This window comes from Bombus affinis, chromosome 1, assembly GCF_024516045.1.
Source record: "Bombus affinis isolate iyBomAffi1 chromosome 1, iyBomAffi1.2, whole genome shotgun sequence".
NCBI classification, from domain to species: Eukaryota; Metazoa; Arthropoda; class Insecta; order Hymenoptera; family Apidae; genus Bombus; species Bombus affinis.
In genome coordinates, this window is record NC_066344.1 from 7,623,240 (window position 1) to 7,646,290 (window position 23,051).

Genomic DNA, 23,051 nt, shown 5'->3' on the forward strand with positions numbered 1-23,051 from the left:
CGTAATGAGAGAAAGAATCTACAATACTATCGAATATTCGCGTAATTTGCATGCGAGAAATGTTTTTAGAGCTTGCCGTTGAAGTTACGCAAAATCGATTTAGATCGAATCGTCGGTATCAGTATATATAATAATAATCTAATTAATAGCATCTTCTAACCTTGAAAAAACTATTTTTCGAGTGTTCTTTATATGCGTTATCTCACTTGATCGTTTGATTTTCTAAGTACCATTGATAATACTGATATTGGAACTTAACTTAATACTAGGAAAATAACTTAATACTAGTCGTTTGTTTCGATTTGTTAAAAGAACAGTTTTCACGTTTTACTTAATTTATTTAACTGCAAAATGCGCGAGGTTAAGAGTTGGACGTTGATCTCGACAACATATGTGTATAAAATATCTACATATATCGAATTCCATGGCTACCGGTCTTCGATATCCTACACAAATGACTTCATTTTACTGTTATCAGATTTCCCGGCACTTAGACCGGCACTTAGTAATATTACTATTTATTTATCTCATAATAATCATAGCTTAATTCATTTCAACTTAATAGGTTCTTACCACTTTCGATTATGTCAGATTCAAATTCTTTTGTTTATTCCTACAGTTAACATTGAAATCAGACAATCAACAAAAATGTACTTACGCGTCGCATTTTTTTCTGCGACTTTCTTATGACATCATCAATGAAAAACACAACGGGTACTTATACGTAACTAAGGAAAAAAGGGCTGTTACCTTTATACTCTGTGTATAGTTGGTCCATAAAGGGCGAGGTGGGCCGAGAGTATTACGCTCGAAACCTCGTTCGCCTGCTCGTTGACGCATTTTAAAAAATTCCATAAATTACACTTGCAGAGAGCGACAGAGCGGCATTCGAAAGGCTGTTAAATATTAATGTCCTCGCAACCGCCGTGTGCATCAATCGGGCGGTGCGCTCGATGCGCCAGCGGAACGTCGAAGGGCATATTTTCAATATCAACAGGTATTGTTGCTTCCGAGTCTCGTCTTGTCCGATCGTTCATCCATCCACATGCGAAACCTTTCGCGTGCACGCGACTGTATTTCGTCTGTCTCTTGCGACCACTGTTCATCGTCACCTCCTATTACTGCCGTCGTGATTTGTAATTTACTCGTCAGTTATTTCACACTTTTGGCACAGTATTCTCGAAACTGAAAGCATTTTCGGTATATAAACATATAAATTTATAAATGTACGCATTAATATTTAAATATTTTAATTAATTATGATGTGGTGCATATATGTATATATGTCTTTGGCAACGCAAGAGTTAATTATTCAAATGGGAGAAACGTTTGTAAAATATTTCGTGCGTCTATGTTTACCATTTATTATTATTAGAGGACGAAATTAGCTTACGAACAAACGTCTGACGTAATCTTTCATCTGCCGCTTTTTGAATCTCGTGTATCGTTATTAATGATTCATTAATGTCATAATGAGCAACTTCCGTGGAATATACTTCGAGCACGAGCAAGGAACTTTTGTTCGCATGTAAATTGAGGAATTGTATATACCAATCGTCTTCTCATTAATGATCGAGGAGTTTCGAAGCTTTATAGGGAGTCGAATTTCTTGCGTGGGGTGTACTTCGTGAGAGAAAGAGATACGTGAGGAGAGAATGTGTTGTTTGAGAAAGCACAACGGAAATTTTGCTCGTCCCTTTTTCTACGAATCGAGAAGAAAAAAAATTAGGGGAGATATAAAAAAGGACAGATAGAAAAGAGAATAAAAGTGGGAAGGGAGAAAGGAAAAAAGAGGATCGACGCTTTTAAGACCGAAACAAACGTTCCGGCTGTTTGCACTCGAAGTCGATTCGAATAAAACGCCGCGCAAATGGGTGGCCACGGGCAGCCTGTTGAAGCAATTTTTTGTTTCGCACGGCAGCGTGCTGGGACACGAAATTCCGAGTGGATTCCTTTCGGAAATCGATGGCTGTAATGGCTGGAACCTGTACCCGACTTGCAAACACGGCAATGTTGCATTAACGCATACGGTGAGACGGGAATTGGCGGCCATTAAAGCACCGATTCGAATCACCGTAAGTTTGGGTGGCTTCCGCCGCTATAAAAGCTTTTATGAGCCTTATAATTTTGACCAGTCTCTGCTTGTTTTCAACGTTACTCGTTTCTATTTGCAGAGTATCAGTCCGGGTATCGTTGAAACGGATATAGCCAGACACACGCCTACAATATCGAAAACATTGAAAAATATTCCGGCTCTTCGACCTGAAGACATCGCCGATGCTGTGATTTACGCGTTAGGTACACGACCCGAGGTGCAAGTAAGTCTGTTACCAACCCTCTGTTTAAGCTACCAAGCTTTCAAGAGTTGATTGCTGGAGGCTATTGAGCACAAATTCTACCATAGATGTACAATTAACTAATCTGATGGATTATTGAGGTCGTTAAGATAGCGGTCACTCGTGACATATTTGCATTGAGCCAAGTGGCTTCTAGCAGTCAATTCAATTTAGACAAAGAGTGGTACATGGTAGTAGTAGTGTCGTTGATGAAATTGTAGATTACCGAACTCACTATTCAACGCACTGGTGAAGCCTAATGTTCTCATGCGTTTGTAACAGGTTTGTCACAGGTATGTAAACGAACCTTATAATTAGATCAGATTCTCCCATACACGAAAACTGAAAGAAATATGTAACAGGGTGTGTATCTCGTCTAATTAATTATGATGTTAAGAGTAATCTATATATATGGATAGCAATAAAATTCAATTTGCTAAATCTCCGCTTGCAAGATTCTTTCACGTAGATAAGTTTTAAACGTGGCCATTCGCACTGATGAGTGTCACGGGGCCATGCGAAACTATTTACGCGCGACCATTTCATCTCCAGTCAAATTACGCGATATTGATTACAAACTGCGAATTGACGGTACACAGCCGCGGCATAATTATAGGCTCCGCGGCTCCTTAGGATTCAATGATTGGCGCTATTATTGGGCTGCGTGACCGGACTCGCTATTAATTCGAGATACGCGAGCAACAGTTACTAACTACGAGTCTTACTCTTGCCTGCGATCGGGCTATCTCTAATTAGTTGTAATCACCGGCGGATAGTGAGAACGAAACGCGCGTTGTGTCGCGCTCGCTCGAGCCTCACGCACACGCGGAACCGTCATTAAATATTCCGTGTACGTGGTCAGAGCATATTTCTTGCACTGATTAATGCGCCAGCCCAATATAATTTACGTAATGCGTTCGCTAATAGACCGCGGCTCGCGATTTCGTTAAATATACGGTGCACTCGAAAATTCGATCGCAATTTATCGCGACGCGGATGACTCCACGTCAAACGTTCGTGCATTAATTGACCGATTCACTGCGAGACCGGTGGAAATTCAATTTTCACAGGGACAACCCGAAAAGTACTTAACCGTTGGTATCTTTTTTCCTTTTCCTCGTGTGTTTCCTTTTTTTTTCCACTTTCGTGTTTCGAAAGTTGAGTAAAATGAGAATGCAGCAACATCGTTAAAATTGTAATTTATTGCGTTAATAAATGTTACATCGTAGAAACGCGCGTACTGTGATAATAAATTTAAATGAAATCAACGAGTAACCGTTATCGAATATACATCTGACAGAGGAATAAAAAGGGATTACGAGGGAAAAAAACGAAGCAAAAGTTTTACGACGGCAAAAGTCGTAACACTCGATGAGCATGTACGTCAACGTACGAGTGTACATTTGCTCGACGCTGGAAGGAGGAGGTTTGCACGCAAACTTCCGACAGCCAAGGCAAAAGCTCACATTGTGCACAGCTTTACTGTCACTCGAGGCATCTCTGTGCACGGGACAGTTAAGGTGTCAAACAACTTCCGACGAGCTTCGAGTAGTTCGGGGTTTCGTGCACAGGATGCTCCCAACTTGCGGGCTCCACTTTTCACGGTTAATAACCTTTCTCTGTTCTGTTTGTCTGACAATCTGTCATAATAAAAATGTAATTTTTGAACAAGTTTCCTTTTATTTAGTCGGCGAGCTTTTTTAGGGACACCTGTTTCAAACTTTTTCGTTATACCGCTAACTTTGAAACGTTCTGTACTTGCCATATATTGTCACGAAGCTTCCAAAAGGAATTTATACTTGTACCGATGTCTCGCAAGGATAATGGTCAAGACATAGACCACTGAATTTTTTAATTCCCTGATATTTCTTTTTCGAGAGGATAGAGAATCGAAGGTTGAGAATCGCGTCGATAAAACGACTCTATGGAATCGTGACTTGATTAAACCACGCTATGCTTTCCACAAGATGCGAAAAAATTTTGATTCGCGGTCGATATGCGGTATGGAATTTTTTCGCAGCCTTCCAAAATTCCTGATAAATTTTTTAGGCCTCTCAATTGCTCTTCATCCCTGCTGTATCAACGATTTCCCAATTACCAGCCGTTGCGCTCTATTATTAAAAAAGAAAATCGATGAGCAGGCCCTGTTATGAACCCCGTTTTCCTGGCTGCATTTTTTTAAATTTCACGGCAAAGGAAATGGAAAGGAATGGGACGAAAGTTGCAAGAAGACAACATGCGGAAGAACGATAAAAATGATCGATAAAGTTGTCGTGTCCTGCGGCCGTCACAGATCCGGCATTTAGGAATTTATATTAAAATATGTAAATTTATCGGTACGGGCATATTTGAAAACAGATAAATTATGCTGGCCATGTATCGCGTTCCCGTGGTAAAATATATCGACGTCGGGACGCGCACCATGGAGGGCGCCAGCGGAACCGGAGTTCCTCGCATAACGGCACGTTCTGTCGTCCGGCAGAAATACAATTTATGACGATCATTGTGTAACGATCATAAATTATCTTGTTATTTACGAGCGCGTACCGCGCTGATTTTCTCGTCTGTCGTTTTTCTGTTTCTCTCCTGTCCTTTTTCGTGTTACGCGAGATGCATCGACATCCAAAATCAGCCGATTTCGTTCGACCAAGTGTGAAGATCGTTATTAAACAATTATTACTTCTGTTGTTCAATCCTGCCTTTTATTACACAAGTACGTTAAATTCTCAAGAAACAAATGTGTTACATTCATAATTTCATTTCTTGTGACAAAATCACGTAAATAACGGTAAATTCTGAGGTAAATTAAAAAGATTATGTTCCTATATATCATCACTTTTTTCTGTAATTTAATTTATTTATTTCTGAATGGCATTGTTATTCGTTCATTGAAAATGAGTATTGCTCAATATCGTTCGGTGAAAATGTCTTTCTGCATTATTTCAAATTTCTCAGTTCGGTGTACTCATCCACGAAGAAAGCAGACATGGGTGTTTAATTTTTCTTAATACAGTAGCCGGGCACTGTAACGTAGCAACGAGTTTCGTCGATGTCGGGGTAAAAAGGAGCACGTTATCGCGTTACGGCGGATTTGCTTTTCATAAAATAAATGAAAGTGTATGGGGTGGTTAATTTACAAAACTGGGTAAACGCGACGCTCTCGAGGTAAGTTCGAGACTCTGGCGAGATTCGTATCATCGGATTTACGAGACGACCAGACGTGGGGCTTTTTTTTTAGCAAGCGCTGGGTGCCTTTTAATTCTTGATAAATGGTGAAAGCTTTCAAGCTCCGCGTTTCTTATTTACTCGGAACCACCCTCCGGCTTCTGAAATATCTTCGTGTTTTTGCAAATATCCAGTTGAATATTTTAAATTTTCGAAAACAGACTCTGTATGAGACTTGGCCTTTGCTTATCCCGATATCTGGCAGACGTTTTAACTCGCAATATCCGACGTAAAATAGTTTCTCTTGTTGTCTGTGTTTCTCGTTTTAACGCTCAATATTCCTCGCGATGGAACACTGAGTATACTCTCGCACGCGAGAAGATTCTTTAATTTAACGATAACTGGATTTGTTGCTTAATAGCTGCAATATACCACGTAAACTTTAAATAGCGCGCGTTATCAAACTCTAAACCAGGTCTCTTTAGAAACTCCGCACACTCTTCCTGCACTTTGCATTTAGATACTCGGAAACGACTACTGATGATTTCACTGCCAGAAGGATTCTATGTAATTTACAGTGTTTACATTTTATTTAATAATAAATAAATTTCGAAGAATATTTAGATCGTAAATATCAGTGTTTCAGCTAATATTTAGTTTATCGTCGTTTACTTATTCCAAAAATTATATTCGTCTTGCCTCTTGATTTGGAAGTATTTTCAAACGTTTCTTCGAAATGCGACGAACTAACGATATGGAGATAAGGTCACGTCGATTTTTCGCGACAAGTTTGCATCGATAATTGCACTCGACTTCAGAAATCGTAATCGAGAATGCAAACGAAGTTGGCAAACTGAAATTAATTGCTCGTTCGTTTAAATACGATTCGTTCGAATTTATTCTGAGATCGGTTTGGTTTAGATTCTGTACTACCGGGTCGGAAGTTGCCGTGGATTCCGTGAATTCCTCAATTTACAAGAACCAGCCGCTCGTCCCGAGGACAGACATCCCGATTTAAGTCCCTTAAATGCGTTCGTAACTGTTTCTGACAGGCAACGTTCGCCCTTCCTCTATGCTAACTGTTGTTTGACCGCGTTTCACCGTCGTGTTCTCGTATTCGAACAAATCTCGAAGCGGATTCCAAGCAACTCTGTTGAAACTCTCTGGCTAATTAACCAACGCGAGTTTACCGTTTCTTAACTGCTCGGTGTATTGTCACTTTATAAGCGAATATACACGGTTCGAGGCCAAACTCGCTAAATAAATCGCAAAACTGAAACACGAGCGCATATATTTCTCTCCCTTCCAACTCGATTTGTGTAGTCAATTTTTCTTCTCCTTTATACATATATGTATTTTTTGGGAAAGTTTGCTGTGTCATCGGTGTTGATATTGGGTATATTTTGTTAACGATCGATATCGGCTCTCCTGTAACGCATCGGCCATTACAAACTGACTCTATTTCGTTAGGCAACGCGTTTCGGGGTTCACGGAAGCGAACAGTTTTTGCAACGTAAATCGGTTTCAGGAATGTTTCAAGGTTGGATAGATAGGCGGCTAAGTTGATTTAGAAAAAAAAAAAAAAAAAAAAATGCTCAATAGATATAAAACAGAAAATACCGACTAACCTCAATGAACTAACTTTGTCTTTCAACAAAAAATACTATTTATTTTTTCGCATTATTTACAACGATTCGATGTTATATTTATTTATAAACGAAAAATCATTTGTTCGCATTGGATCGGATAGGTCATCCGCTATTATTTGCTATTTACGGTCACGTAGAGACGGTATTTCCTCGTCGCGTTCAGCCCAATTTCTGCCGCGTGTCCCTCTTTGAAAATGGTGCCCGCGCAAAGTGCAGCGCCATAGCAAATTGGATTAGCGTTACGTTACTACTCCACCGTGTCTCTGCTCCTCCCCCGACCCATTTCTCCCTATCTCTCGTGTACCTCGTTCCACCCTTTCCATGAACCGCATCGACGGAACGAGCCGTTGCATTCGGTGGCTTTGCTGTGGCGCACCGACCTCATTCACCACTCGCACGTCTAAGAATTTCGAGCAGTTGCAAGGATACACCACGCGATTTGCGGCTTGCATTGCCTCTGCCTCATTCATGTGGACACTGTCATGTGGTTAGAATGTAATGAAAGAAGATGGAAGGACGAAGTTAAAGGGAATAGCTCGAGGGTTATTTTAAATTCGTCTTCTTTCTGTTCTCTTTCTTTCTTGAAGATTTACGCGAGCAATTGAATTGTAATTGAAGCCCTAGAAAAGACTAAATACCATACGGATAACTATTAAGCAATGATAGCTTTCAATTCGTTCTTTTCTTAATGTGAGTGTAACATTGTGTTTATAATTTATTTTAATTAATAGGACCGAAGTATTAATATCGTATTACTTATCAATTATTACGTTGGTATTGGCACAGCATTATTTATTTACCTTTTCGTGTTGCGGATATTTCATTTGTAATGCGTCAAACCAAATATCGTTTATCCAGTAGAAGTGTTTCGATACCGTCAGATTATTCGCGTAGATTATGTATGTCGTCGCAAATATTCGGTTGAACCACGAATAATTCTGATTCGCGCGTAAATTCACCAGATTGGATTTGGTTATGAGCATGGATCGAAAAGACGCAAAGCGAGAGATAACCAATGTTAGAGGCTGCGGAGACGAAGTGTAGCTTCAGACAGAGCGAACAGATTTACGAAAAGGGTTCAGAAACGGTTGGCTGAAGCTGCAACGATAGGTTCGTTAGCAGAACACTGCCAGTGCAAACATACACACTTTAGTCAGTGGCGTACGTGCGCCAATGCGGTGTCAGATTTGAAGTGGTTCGCGGTGTTAACTCGAACGTGCACGTGATGCGACCGAACGAAACGTGTGCTCTACCTTCCTAACGGCTCGATTCAAGCTCGAAGCTCCTTCTATTGACCTATCAGACTGTGTCTGTGACGAAGTGAACGTTCATGTGTAAAGTCGCCTCTGTAGGAGGAAAATATCCATCTTCGAGATTTTTATCGACGATATTCGTAGCTACAATTTTTTGATTTCACTCTTATCTGTTTAAGTTTATAGTTTGTAGTTATAGGGACTATAGCACTCCTTGAAACTAAATTATAGGAGTATTTATAACGTTAGAAGTGCTCGAGGATTTCACGGTGTTAAAAATCTGAATACTCCAAGTATATGAACAACGTGGTATGTGACATTAAGAAATTGATAAAATGTGGAATTAGTCAGTTTAGGTTCCGAGGTGCTCGTACATCGAAACCTTTCGTTCTATTCCGAATAAAAGACCAGAAAAATCTGGAATAAAATCAAAGCTCGAAGCAACCTCCCAATTTTCATTCGAGGTACTTCCGTATCCGCCATAAAAAATCTTAGGAGACCAGTCTGGAAATTGCCATATACAGATAGCGGATGGTTGCTGGCAGAATGAATAGAAATATGTCGTGAATAAGTTGCCCGCGGCTTACTGGTGACTAAGCTTAAGAAACATCTTTCCTCTTTCTTCCCTTATTCTCGTTCTTTTTAATCGAGACTACATGACGCCCTGAAGGCGCGTGTTTCCCATCTTTATGCGGCATACGATACACCCTTAATGCAACACGCGCATGCAGAGGGTAGTATGGTGCAGATGCAGGTGGCCAGACCGCGTATTCCGCTCACCGACCGGCTTAGGTAATACGGTTTAAACCAACCGCGTTATCTTACCGTCCCTGGGATCACCCCCTTTGGATCTTCCACCGACGTTTTCCCCCACAACGTGCAACTCTGCACCCCTTCCTCGAGCTTTAACCTCCAGACGCGAAATTTCCCTTCTTCCCTATACGCTGTTCACCAATTTAATCGCATCTATCCCTCTGTGACTCGCGTATTTATTACAGTTTGATGGTGTTGGAAAAATTGACCAAATTTTTAAAATATTCCATTTGATATCAGCTTTGTTATATTTTTGCATCGAAAGGTAGAAGGCTTTAGAAGATTTTTATTATTTGCTGATTCGAATAGACAGCAGCTCAATCAGAGTTTGATCAGAGCTCGATCAAACATCCGCTGTATGATATTATTCAATCTCAAATATATGTGTACTTTTATTGTTTCTTCTTGTTGTTTGCGTATCGTGCATAAAATCCCGGAAATACGTATTTTCAGCAGGATGGGAATGAAAAATGATGGCCAACAGGGCATAATCGTGCGTTAACGAACTCCACAGGGATTGCAGGTGCGTCGAGCGTATCGTTGCTCTGATTTTCTTCTTCATGGTGCGAATGGACGGCAGCTCTGCCTCGAATTCTATCGATAAATTCAACGTGCTACGAGCCACATTGAAAATTCTTTAGGATTTCTCTTGGTTATCTTGGCTGGTACGTTCGAACGATGGAAGAAGTTTGTGGGGTGAGAGGGACGAGATGGAGGTAAGTCTAACCCGCGAGAAAGATAAGCGTTATTTATCTTGCATTTGCAAGGAAAAACTTCCATGAACGGCTATCCTTCTTTTTGACGAACGGGCGAGATGGAGCAGCCGGTGAAATCCTTTCCAGGTGCGAACCGTGGCTGTCATTAAAAAGAAACGTTTATCTACCATTTATCAGCTGTCTCGGTAACATTTGCCGCCCCGAAAACCAATTCTTGATCCCCTCCTGCGGAAATTCATCTTAATGACCCTGTTCTCATACTGACGCGAGACGGATTTCAATCTTGGAAATGGCGATTCGTTTGGATGTCAAGTTTCATAGAGTTTTTCTTTATGAATGAGGAGATCCAAAATAGAATGGCATAAATCATTAATTATGGGACTCCGTTATTGCATCAATGCGAATGCATATAACATACAACTTCAAATAAAATATAAATAATTTGCAAATAAAATGACACTGCGAGATGACACAGCTATTGCAGTATATTTAAAAATACATAGTTTTGAAATCTCATTAAAAAACCAACTCCCAAAAAGCACACGCACCTTCCAATTAATAAATACTTTAATTTTACACTGAACAGATTTTTATACTACGATCTCTATATACATCGAGCAATAAAATTTACGAAAACCTGGAAATTATTAAAACCGTCGAAACAATTCTATTCGAGCAACCGCAAAACGCTAAAACCAATACGTCCAAACATCAAACTTATTCAAAATGAATCAGTCAGCTCCAACGAACACTCGGCCAGTTCTCGTCGCGACGATTACACGAGGTAATATCCGTCATATGTCGAAGTGGTCGCGGCAGTGGAGGTTTAGTGAAATTCTTAGACGACAGCTATTTGCGAGGATTACTCTTCCATGATTCATGAGCGCCGAACGTGAGAAATGTCCGTCGTTCTTACCCAGCGCGCCATTTCTCGCGCCTGGGCTTTTTCTTCCGTGCTACCCTCGTGCCCTCCTCGCGCTCGACTTTACCAATCCCTTCTTCACCAACCGTCTGCTCGCGTTATCCTCAATTTACAGCGAGAATCGCGATTCTTGTCGCTTAGCACCGGTCTGGCATTAGTTCACGGAGTCTTTATCCCTTCGTGCAACCAAGCACGTCAATTCAACGGCGGTTCCAGGCTTATTATTTATTTTCCTCCCGTTTACGAACAGCTCTTTTTCGAGCTTCGAGCTGGAGCTCCATGGTTTTATGACCTCGCTGTAATGGGATTATCGGATAATCCGGTAAGCCGTTTGGACGTACCGTCCTTTGGAATATTCCAACCTTCAGAGACGAGGGTCCATGCGTCTTGTTCCATTCGCATCCTCTCCTTCTCTTCATCCACCACCCCCGTAGCTGCTGCTCTTCTCGTTTTTCGGTGAAACTGTTTGTCCTGTGTACACACGGATTTATGTACATACGCGTGGCTCGATTTAAACAGCCGACGGAGAATTGCGCTGTTTATGGCCAAAAAGATATATAGGATTATCGAGACATTTCGATATGACATGGATCAAATTAACACGAGGTGGTGGTCGAAAATTTACTGAAATTGTTTCGTAATTATTTATTAACAGGTAGAAATTGCTCGCAGAATTTAGGTCGAAGTACATAACGATGTACAGAAAGTTGAAACGAAACCAAGTTCCACACGCTGCCAATCGGTACACAGTTTAAAACAAGCCGTGTACGAGCGATCGCGAGAGGGGTGGCTTATCGTCAGTGAGTAGCAGTAAATCATCGGTCGGCGAAGTGTGTCGGGGCGCCGATCGCGCGGGAAATCGAGCCGGGATAGAAATCTGCACGCGTAAATAATCGATCTCGATTTCGGGATCGTGGAAACGCTAACAATTGGCCGTGCTGGTTGCGGCGACGTATCACGCATGAGTAACGTTGGCCCGTTCGCCAGTTCGTGCGACTCGTATTTACAAGCAACATAAATAAATGGAAATTGCTAACCGTTGTAATGCTCGGGGACGATCGCATTCCTCGTTCGATCTGACCGTCGCTTTAATTATACTTCGCCAAACTATATGCCACGAGAGGGAGAGAGGGAGAGAGAGAGAAAGTCGAGGATAGACAAAGCGAACGGAACGCGTTCGTGTGTAAGCGCTGCAGAACGCGAGGCTGGGACGAAACTGTCGACGTATCGGTCGTCGAATCGACGGGAAATACTCGATAAATTGCCCTCGGAAAAGTATTACTTCAAAATAAATGTTACAGGCTAATATCGGCCTGGAACGGGACGCAACGTGGCCCCGGTAAAATTGAAAAGATATTACGGCCGCGCGCTTTTACAGCGACGTTTCAAATTGAAACGTCATGTTTTACTATCGCCAGTCTGCAGCAATAATAAATATTCCGTATGAGCGTTGCGCGAGCGCCCACCCCCCTTGTCCAGCTCTTACTTTCTCCCGCGCTCCCGTACACATGCATGCCGCGTGTTCGCCGGATTTTTTTTTACGACAAATCCATGAATGTTTAATCGGCTTACCGATCGTGATCGACGAACCTCTCTGCGAACTGTACCTGTGTCGCCTCGACTTCCGTTGGGGTGGATCAGTTTTTTTGTTGTTTATGCCCTGAGGATCATGCTCGATCTGCGTACGTTCGACGCACGACAGCTTTACGGGGTGAGGTGATTTTTTTTTATTTAGTTACATAAAATTTTTCATAGGGTAAAGTATAAAAGGGAAATTATCCTTATGTACCTTTATTCGTAGACTTACGAATAGGAAGAATTCTATAGACAGTATCGACCTTCGATTCTTAATACCCTTGTGGAACCAGCTACGAAAATCCCTTTAAATTTTCTTTCCACAAATATCGCATCGATGTAAAAAGTACTAACCGAATCATGGATATATACTGATAGACGTTATACATCGCGAATTACGAGATCGTAGAACCCATTGGACGAAATGCTACGATCTTGATACCTCCACCTACCACCGTTCCGCTCGACTCGACATCGTAATCACGGTGAAAAATACCGTTTCCCTTTATCGACACCTGGAACGAGCAGCCGTAGTACGAGCGAATATGTCCTCATTACCAGGGCAAACGTTTCGAGACCGGTGACTCCGTCGTTCTCACTTGAGAGAATCGGTTCGCAAGTAGCCGAATGACAACGAAATAACATAGTTAACGACATCATCTGACAGGCTCCATCGGGTGCACTTAAGAGAGCCACTCTGTGCCGTCGAAATCATTGTTACGGGAAGTGCCCGCCCCGTAACGACACGAGTCGCAACTTAAATGATATCGTGCAATCGCGTCAGTCTCTGCATTCAACCATATATGTATATGTTTACGTGTGCTACGCGTGACCTCTATGTGTGTGAGTGTGTGTGTCGTTATCGTCGTCATTACGGCCATTATCGCGAGAGCGACGCGGATACACCCCTACGAGCGTTCGACCATCAGGCTTCGTTTCGACGATGAAAATCGCGTTATATGGCACCCTTTATTAGCCAATCGAGCCGTCATTCGCATCTAGACGAATTACGTCGCGCGTGATCTATGTGGTTCTATTTTTATGATGAATCAATTCGACCTGGAAAAGTCAGAAATTTGACCTTTGGAACGAATCCACGTATACACTTTAGAGAAGTAGTTACCGTGGCAGATTGTACGAGTTGGTAACGATCTCGGGGTAGAAAAGAGTAAAATTGTGTCAGGCTTTCTGTGTTCTTGAATATCTTCATTGCCAAGTAAGATTTCTTTAAGTTAAAAGGCGCCTGAAGTTCCGAGCGACGTTTAAAAGTTTGTTGCAAAGTAGATAGCCGCTTTCGTGATGAAAATGTGTCACGATTTTGGTGAATCGAATTATATGCAAACCGTTGCAAATTTTATTTAATCCTCTGCTTATCACTTCACGTTCACGAAAGAACTTTATTTTTTGCATCGCTGTCATTCACGTTTGCTTTTGCTGAGTGACGCGTTATCTTGACAAACTCTGTGTCAATATGTTCAACTTCGTAGTCGCGTGTTCGCGTTTCGTACGTATGTACATCGTTTCTGTTTTTTCGAAATAGTATTCAGTATTATTATATTATATAGTATATTATGTTATATAACAGTATAAGAGTATTAATTAACGTGACAGATATATAAATGCATCTATAAAATCATAGCATTGTTGCGCTGGTAAAATATGATTTTATTCATTTAAAGCGTGTTTCAGTGAAAGGGATCAGACATCTATCGAAAGTCATTTAAACGCGTGTGTATCAAACGAGACTGTAATATGTTTAATGGCAATACACGTAGAAATATAAAAATACGTCGCGACGAGCTTCAAAGAACGCGTCGTTAATGCGGACGGAACGTTTCTCTGAGACACAAGGCCGTTATGAGATCTTTGATTCACGGTGTTTCGCATTAATCACATGCAGAAGCCGTTTTCCATTCACGCTTGACCCATGATATGCGTGGCTGTGTCAAGAATGTCTGTCCTTATTATTTCGATGGTTTTATTTATCGTCGTTTACTGGACTTTGCGTTCGAATCATCGCCCGAATAAAAAAGATTCCGCAATGTGTTGCACAGACGTTGTGTCTTTTTTATCTTCGTCTTTGTGACTAAAGAAGAAATCGACGCGTCGCGTAAGCTTTTGTAAGGATCGTAATTGTGTTTGGAAAAACTCTGTAGATTCAGGAAAACTCCTGTGTAATGTACTTTATTATTCTACTTGCGAGACAGGCAAGAATTCTTGTGAAACGTATTCTACTTAAAAGGAAGCTATAGGTATATTCCTCTATCTTCAAAGATGCACACGTCAAATCTACTGAATTATCATAACGAATCTTCATTATAGTATTGTATTTATGAAATAACAAAAAAGCGTTGTGTAACGTGTTCTGCCTAAAGGAAAGATATTCTCATATATTTTTTTTCTAAACCTTCTCATCTTCTAACCCTTTTACCATCCAAATCAATTGAGTCACTATAACGGATCTTCGTCATAACATTCTATTCGTGAAATGAGTAAAAATTTCTGTAACACAATCTGTTTTAAAATAAAAAGAAAATATACTCGTTTCCGTTTTCCAACTTCTCCTATTTCCAAACGTGTACGTCAAATTGGCCGAGTGATCGCAGCGTATAAACCTGTTAACCTGCATAGGAGTAGAGATCGGGCAGAAGCATCTCGCTGTTCTAGACGGAAAATTTTCTAGGAAGCCGGAGAACCGGCCGACGGGACAAAAGCGGTCGGCTTTCCGCGTCGCGAGGTCGCAGATAAATTTCCGGCGGTCCGCTGGCAGGGTATTAACGACGACGGGTTAGCCGGGGGTTGTCAGTCGTCGCGACTTGCCACCCGCTTAGGCTCTCAGCGCGTACCGGAAGTTTTGGTATACACGAGCCGTTCACGAGACGACGCGACGGGAGGAGCTTCACAGAAGCTTTCGCGGTTTGCCTGCTGACTCTGCCGCACGTCTTATCCGCACGGCAATCCAAACTTTGCTAAGTCAATAGAGGCGGTCCTCGGGTCGGGATGAGAGGTTTCCTCGTCGTGCTCTTCGATTAGTTTCGTTCCAGAGTCCCGTTGCTCTCCCAGAGTCCGAACTTTCGAGTCGTCACGGTCGAGTGGTTTGTCTTTCTTTGACTTCGTTTCTACCCCTACCCTCTTTTATCTACAGTTTCTTTCGCGTCCCCGTTTCTTCAGGGACGAAATAAGTGCTCGTGGTTTTTCTCGGTCTCCGTGTGGCGAAGCTTCGTGGTTGTTATTAGTTTCTCGAACACACGTGACTCCCTCGTTTCGATTACGATGGGTGGCCTGTCCGGGACGAGGAATTTTTGTTGGGTGTATGACACGCGGGTAAAGAAAGCTTTATTAGCAGTCTCCGTATATGAGATCACAGGAGGGAAACATGAGAAGTAGGAGGGTAAGAATCGATAAAAGCATGTAGCGTAACATGAAACGGAAAACGAAGGAATGGATTGTTAGGATAATCAAACGTCCGAACAATTAAACGCGGTCGAAAGACTTCGAAATAAGAAGATCGTCGCAGCGAAACAACTTCTCTTTGCAGATTCACTTAACCAATAAACGTTCGCAGTTACGATTAAAATGCGGCAATAAAAATATCACCGATCTAGTGGCTTAATCAGGCGGTGAAAAAAGAAGCGGGGTTTTGACCGAGGGAGATCGTAATTCCCGGACAGCAAATATTAACGAAGGTAAATGAATCGAGAGGAAACGGAGGCGCCAGAGAGATGTACGACCGCCGGGGAAAGAAAAAGGGAATCGGCTCGGCCGATCAATCGAATTATTCTCGTTGGAAAAAGGCGTAATTATATAAGAGTGGTCCGAGGCTAAATCGCCAGAGACAAAGGAACCACCTTTCCGCCGCTTTCTTTTCCTTCCACGGTCGATGATTAAAGGCGTGTATCTGACAGCGAGATGCGCGCGAGGAATAAAGGAATGATGAAGACGTTCGCCTCCCTGAAAGGAAAGCGAACGCAGGGAACGTGGTCGAGGATCTTACGGGATTTTGCGTAGTCAACTGTAGGATTAATATCGGAAATGTAATAATGAAAATGAAAGAGAAGAACACAGAGAGAAGGGAAAGGCAAAAGGGAGAAATAGATAGGGGATGAAAAAGGGAAGATGCGTGTACCGTCTTTTTCGCGACACCTATCTCGTCGAGGGGTGAGCGTGACGCGAGATAAATGTCTTCCAGTTGTTCGTCTTCTTTCATCCCGACGCTTCTCGCTCATTAACGACTCGTTTCGGTTTAACGACCTCGCCAGACATCTCCTTCTGATGTACACTTATCATCATTGCGATGTTTGTCTTTCGCTCTAACCAATGCTCCCACAACTGAATTCTTAGGGTTCCTTCCGTACTAGGATTCTGGTTCGTGGGATGCCGAGTACTCGGTAATCGAAGAATAATGAGCTAATTAAACTTCCCTCCGGGAAGAATCTGTCCATTTCTTCGTCATCGGTCTTGCGTTTTTGCAGATTATGCGATTAGCGGACTTTGTATATCAAACACGGTGCAACATGTGTATTATAACTTTTTATAGACACGCAAGTTTCTTGTCAGATTACTGGTTTAACAAGCGAAGCATTGCTGGAATTAACCAGACTCACAGGTCTTCCGATGTCTGATCGAATTGGACGATATCAAGTACAGTGAAGCTCGATGTAGAACAGAAGACGCTACACTCGTGGGAGTTGATACCAGCGTTTCTCAAGTCGCGTTAGTCGATACGAACGATTCCGTATCCGGAGAATCCAATATAGTAGATATCGAGCTTGGAAGGAACTATGTAGTACAGGACTCGTGGGATCCAATGTGAACAATTTTCTGAATCGCAAGATATGACATGAGATGACTTTGGAATGCTTTAGGCTGATATGGATAGTATAATATTCACGAGTACTATATCATAGATATACATGAGCCTGGACTCGTACAATCCACTGTTATGAATTCCAAAGTCACTATGGATTAAAAGTCGATGTGAGTCGTCAAGATGCTAGAAAGTTTGAGATCTTTAAGACGTTCATCGAATACTGAATCCTCTTGAATGTTAACGAAAATGATTTTTATTCCTTTATACTATCTTGAGGAGCTCTCATAATGATCGCAGAACTGTATATCACAATTCCTGCGTAATATTTTTCTTTTTCTCCTGTATATAAACCTAACAAATTGGTTTCCGATTATTATTCACATCTACCCAACCTACAGTCGTTCGATTTTCCATAGGAAGAGATCTTCAATCGCCTGCGGAGACATTGTCGCTTTTGAACGTGCAGTACCATCGAAAGGAAATAAAACACACTCGTTAGTACGTCAAATCGTTTTTGCAGCGACCTAGTTAGCTGGCTTGGTAGTACAGTCAGCGTTTAATCGTATATAATTAAGCCACGTTTCGCGTTCTTTCACGCAACAGGCTGGCCACGCGTATACGACAACATGCAACCTCATTACAATACCAAAAATGGCTCGTATTTGGTATTCGGGCAAATGGCAATCAGGAACGACGGCGAATCAGTGGCCCGATTGAAAAGCGCTTGACGATTTAACCGTTAATTCATCCAATTCGACGGTAGATTCGGCGGTCCGATATCCATCATTACGGGGTGCATCGATAAAAATTACGTTTAATGGCCGGCACCAGGACGGATTGACATCATTTGCCTCAATTCCGTTAATAGAGGTTCGCACGTCCGTGAATTCGATCGCGTTCGAGTACACTCGGCTTCGTTTCGACAACGAGGCTCCGTTTTGTCCCTTTCTCTCCCTAGCCCTCTATCTTTTTTCATTCTGTTAGTCCCTATGTTGCGTTCAAAAAAGAGAAAACAAGTGGGAAAATTGCTTTCGCCTTGTGATGCTGGCGTTGGAAAAAACATTGATGTCGAGCGATTAAATAGTATACACGCAGCGTCCACGTGACGATTAGCTGGATGAAAAGCAGCGAACTTTGTACGTTTAGCGAATCTTAGGTCATTACAACATGCTATATTTATCCAATTTTCGATAAGAACGTTGTTAGGCAAGTTGATAAATTTGTCTTCCGAGTGACTCATACCATAGAACAATAATCGAATCGAAATTACAATACAGACAAAAGATATAGCTCGTAAGTTAGCACCTAGAATCGTTGTAAATGGTGAAGCAACAATCAAATATTTTTTACAAAGAATCCATCACTTTTCCCCTGCATCTTCCTCACGCTTAAGGGCGAATCAATAAGAAAAATTGGAAAATCGTACGTTGAGGGGGAGGAACAGAAGCTATATATAGATTTACATCATAGCTATTCCGCTTCAGTTCGCGTTACACCATGAAGCTTTATGGTCGTTCTGTTACTCCCATAGCTTCGACCGCGACGATTTGTCGATAATGCGAGCGGGGAAATCGCATATTCTACAGGGAATAGCGGATCATTACCCGAATCACAGACGAGGTACAGAATAGACATCACATGCAATGCTTTTTCGTGTTCTATGTTTGGGGGGGGGGGGCGTCTTGACGATAACCATTTTATCATTTTCGTGTCACATACGATGTTATCGATTCAATACGATACTGGTTCGTATCCGCATACACAACCACTTTTAAAAACCTCAACGATCGTGCGCTACATGACCTTTCGTTCTCCTTAAAAATATGATAAAGCAGTTCTTGTGAGAAGTATGTACCTACCTAAAAGAGAAACATTATACGAGTAAAATGTTTTTCTACCGGATAAAGGCACACAGGAGTGGGTTCTTGTTTCTAAAATCGTGAAAAAATAATCCAGGTAAAAGGTGCACGGTAGTAAAAGACCCGCTACACCTTCGAAATGTTTTTCTTCCGTATGGTAACATATGGACTCCACTTCAAGCTCACCTTGCATTTTCCATTTCTTGCTTCCTTCAGCACGACATAAACTTCGCGGCTACACCTACCCATTCTCCAAACCTGCAAAAATACTTCACCATACACGGAGAAACACTTCAGCGACAGCTGTGAGCATTATTGTCAAACACAGGGAAATTTGCTCGTCGCAGAAACGTCCCCCCAAACAAAACGCCTCTTTGAAAGTTCAAAAAATACCTTAATCAAACACCGGTTCGAAAGCCTACCCTAACTTTAGATTCTAGTGGATCTCCCACGGGAAACGGGCACAAAGGAACGTTCAGGCTGAAAAGAGGAGACAACAATGATCGTAGCGTACTCGAAAGTGGCGCTCGTGGATGCTCGCGGAGCGAGTGACCCTAACCGGTCGCCTCCATTCCGTCAGACAATAGCGGAACGTTTGGAATTCGAATTTGTCGCAAATGCTGGTTCCATTGCAGCCGGCGCAGCGTGCAGCGCGCCGCTAATACGACGGCAGTCGCGTTTTTCACGCCGGCTGGCCATTCTGCAAAGGCTCGCGATGTCATGGTCTCGCGATATTCGTTTCGTAAACCGTAGGATCCGTAGCCCGACCCGGCGTCACTCTCGTCTCCCCTGTCAGTCGGTGTTTTTTGTCCGTTTTCACGCGAGAACGAATGTATTTTTCGATTCTTCGCGGACCGTGGCACGCGACGAGCTTTGTGCGTGACTTCGTTAAAGCGAAACGATTTTACCGACCAGGAACGACAGTTTCATCCGCGCATTGGTTGATTTTTTCACTAGAACCTGCTGCGTTTCGGTGTCGAGTGACTGCTACGGGCAACGTACGTACGTACGTATTGTGAAACGTTTTTTTTACCGAAGGAAGAGGTAGAGTATTTTGTAGGATCGATAAAACTTTGTTTACATTAGAAGGTATTGAGAAATTTCCTTGATACTTGTTTAATAAATTAAACAATCCAAGCAGAAGGGGACGCGCTAGTGAACAAAAAGGAACGGACGTATTCCAACGGAAGAAATCTCTTTCTATGATTTAATAGAATAACAGAGAGTCTCCGAAAGATACTTAGAATACCTTGATATTTGCTTTACCACGATCAAACGGGTCACTTTCCCGCGCGTTTTACGCAATAATTACTTCACAACGTCGTCCATGAGGGTTTCAGCAGAGGTAGGAGGGTTGAAGCGTGCCGTTAAAAGGAAGGCAGGTCGTTTCTTTGGTGCCACGGCATCGGTGTTTGTAAGGTTGATGCTGAAAGCGAACCACCGTCCGGGAAGCCTCTCCTCTGGGTATTTTTCTTTGGCGTTGAAGACGTTTGCAAAACATGCTGCGCTAGACGAGGAAATCGAGCACGGTGTGGATAGACCAGCGCGGACTGATGGGCGAAACGGGATAGAAAAGAAGGCCGAGGAAATAATTTATTCTAGAGTTCGCGTTCGACTCGGTCGCGAGGCGTTGTCGTAGCCGATCTTAAATGAAAATGATTTCCCAGGGGAAGAAAAACCTGGGAAGGGCTATATAACGACGCCACCGACGGGAAGGGAAGGGGGAAGGCGTCTTAGGCTAACTCTCCGTCCCGATGCCAAGAAAAAGACAGCGGTATCCACTTCGCTCGTCCTCGAAGATACCAACGGAATATAAATTCCCGCGAATTAATGTTATTCTTCTTGGCTGCGGTCGTCCGTCGTACTGCAGCGCCTGGAACAGGGATTACGGGCCACTTCGGGTTGCTTTCGAATTCGTTTCCTTCGATCGACCGGCCAACCAGTGTTTACGTCTGCGCATACATTTTCCCCCACCCCGGAGAACCGGTTAACGACGATTCGAGAACGATTCGAAACATCGGCGAGTGCGGATATTTAAATGTCGGTTCGCGCTGTCGGTTGGGAATTCCTGGTGTTTCAAATGTAAATAAAGAGGGAGATCGAGAAACTTGCGCGGGGTGACTGTTTGTCTTTGCTAATGCGAAGTAGACGTTCTGTTTTCTAACCTCGCTATTCGGTAGCGTAGATCAATGTTTTCGATGGATAGGACGATTTACAGTCTGGAATCTATAATACGATTTGTGTCATTGCACGATTAATCTCGCCATGTCCTTTGCATCGTTCTTAATTCGATTATTTTTCTGTATCGTTAAAAAAATTCCTCAAGCTTGAAGAAAATATTGTACGAGAGAATCGTTTTCGATCTGTACAATATTTCGTTTCAATTTTATGTGAAAGTTTTCCGTAAAACGAGGATAGTCGAATTCCGTTTCATCGTACTCCGCATTCTCTTTGTTTCTGCCAATTCTTGCCTCTATCCTAAACTCTGCTAACCATCGTCAAAAAAGTTCGTACAGTTTTAATTTCAATTTAAAGCAAGAGGAGATCCCGGCTGTTTGAGAGCGTGCACTCGCGACCTCTCCGCCGTGGCATCAGAATACGTATTACGGAGGTGTTCACGAGGCCAAGGGACGAAAGTTTCATCGGGAGAGGAGGGGTCGGTTCGTCGAGTTTCGCGACGGCACTCGAGTACCGGAAAGCGTCCTCCAGCGAGGCAGCAGCGCGAAAATTCAGCCTGATTCGTCTCTGCCAGGGCGAAAGGAGCAAGAGGGCGAACGAAGGACGGGGCGCCGCCTCTCGGGGCCTATTTGTAAATCAGTTCCCGGTTGCTGGATCCTGATAAACGTCCTCGTTACGCGAAAACGTGCCGGCGACGCGATTATTTAACATCGCGACGCCTGCGAGCAAGCAACCAACCAACAACCCCCTCCGAAACATTTGTCTCCCAGCCGCTTCCCTCCTCCTGGTCCTCGTTCACCCCGTCGTAGTCGTCGTTGGATGCGACGAATCCGTCGTGTCGCCTGCACTGTACGTGGCCGTATCTAAATTGCAAATATCCCGGCCGCGAGATTCTGATCGAGCAACGGGACGAGCAGCTAGCTGATATCTGTCTTTTCTACGAAATGCTTATTTTTATTGGGAAACTAGGCGAGAAAAGGTAGAACAGTGAGTGTCGATGATATTGGGGAATTGGAAATAGGTGAATGTGAAACTGTATCTAACCTATTCAGGGATGAATTTTTACTGTTTTTACGAATTATACACTCGTAATTACTCGAACGATACTCTGGGATAATGAGCACTGCGATGTTCATTATATTTTTACTTGAATCGAATTGAAGAAATACTATAAGCATTGCGATCTTTGAAATGTTCATTTGAAGTTAGTCTTAGGATTTTATAGAAAATAAAAGGTACTGTACTTCGAATAGTAGAGTGATAATAAATGTCTTATCACAAAGGGTTATCAAAGCGAACAACGAAATAGAGAACAAATTCAATGACAGGGCCCGTGGCCGCGTCACGTACAAACTTTCCATTCGTCGGTGGAGCATAAAATGAGCCGCGAGATTCCGTGCTAATGCTCGTGTAATCCGTTTCGATCGTCGCGCGCTCCTTTTAATGGGAAAACTTTCCCCCCGCGCTCCGCCGGCAGATAACGCGTTCATAATTGAAATCTCGTCCGTTCGCTGGTCTTCCGGCAACGGAACAGCAACGGGAGAAAATGGAAGCAGCTCCCGTTTAATTTTTTAAAGCGTTCATACCGGTTTTTACATTCTTTTAAGCGTCGCGCGCCACCAGACGTGCCTCTTCCGTTGGAAATTGCGCGACAGCCGCGACCAGATACCTACTCGCTAAGTTGTTAAGCGAACTTTTTACACTTTCTTGCTTACCGGTGCTTGTAAGAACAAAAGAGGTGAAAGAAAGAAGAAAAATTGAAAAGAACGAGGAAG

The 23,051-nt window shown here is 42.6% G+C and overlaps 2 protein-coding genes across 23 annotated transcripts in view; one reads left to right on the plus strand and one right to left on the minus strand.

The window, feature by feature from the left end:
- The window catches only part of LOC126919929 (uncharacterized), a 174,744-nt gene that overhangs the window by 54,512 nt on the left and 97,181 nt on the right, over positions 1 to 23,051 (minus strand). The gene's annotated exons all lie outside the window — the stretch shown is intronic.
- The window catches only part of LOC126920019 (farnesol dehydrogenase-like), a 68,444-nt gene that overhangs the window by 847 nt on the left and 44,546 nt on the right, over positions 1 to 23,051 (plus strand). For 5 of the 10 annotated variants that reach the window (XR_007711874.1, XR_007711873.1, XM_050729915.1 and 2 more), the window contains 4 exons: positions 871 to 997; positions 1,922 to 2,075; positions 2,175 to 2,318; positions 2,558 to 2,629. Coding sequence is in view for 8 of the 10 variants with exons in the window: in XM_050729915.1 (XP_050585872.1) it covers positions 871 to 997; positions 1,922 to 2,075; positions 2,175 to 2,318; positions 2,558 to 2,596 (464 nt within the window). In the remaining 2 variants the exon portion in view is untranslated. Of the gene's footprint in view, positions 1 to 870; positions 998 to 1,921; positions 2,076 to 2,174; positions 2,319 to 2,537; positions 2,778 to 23,051 lie in introns of those variants that run through there. The other 5 variants (XM_050729891.1, XM_050729873.1, XM_050729882.1 and 2 more) reach the window with 3 other exon arrangements.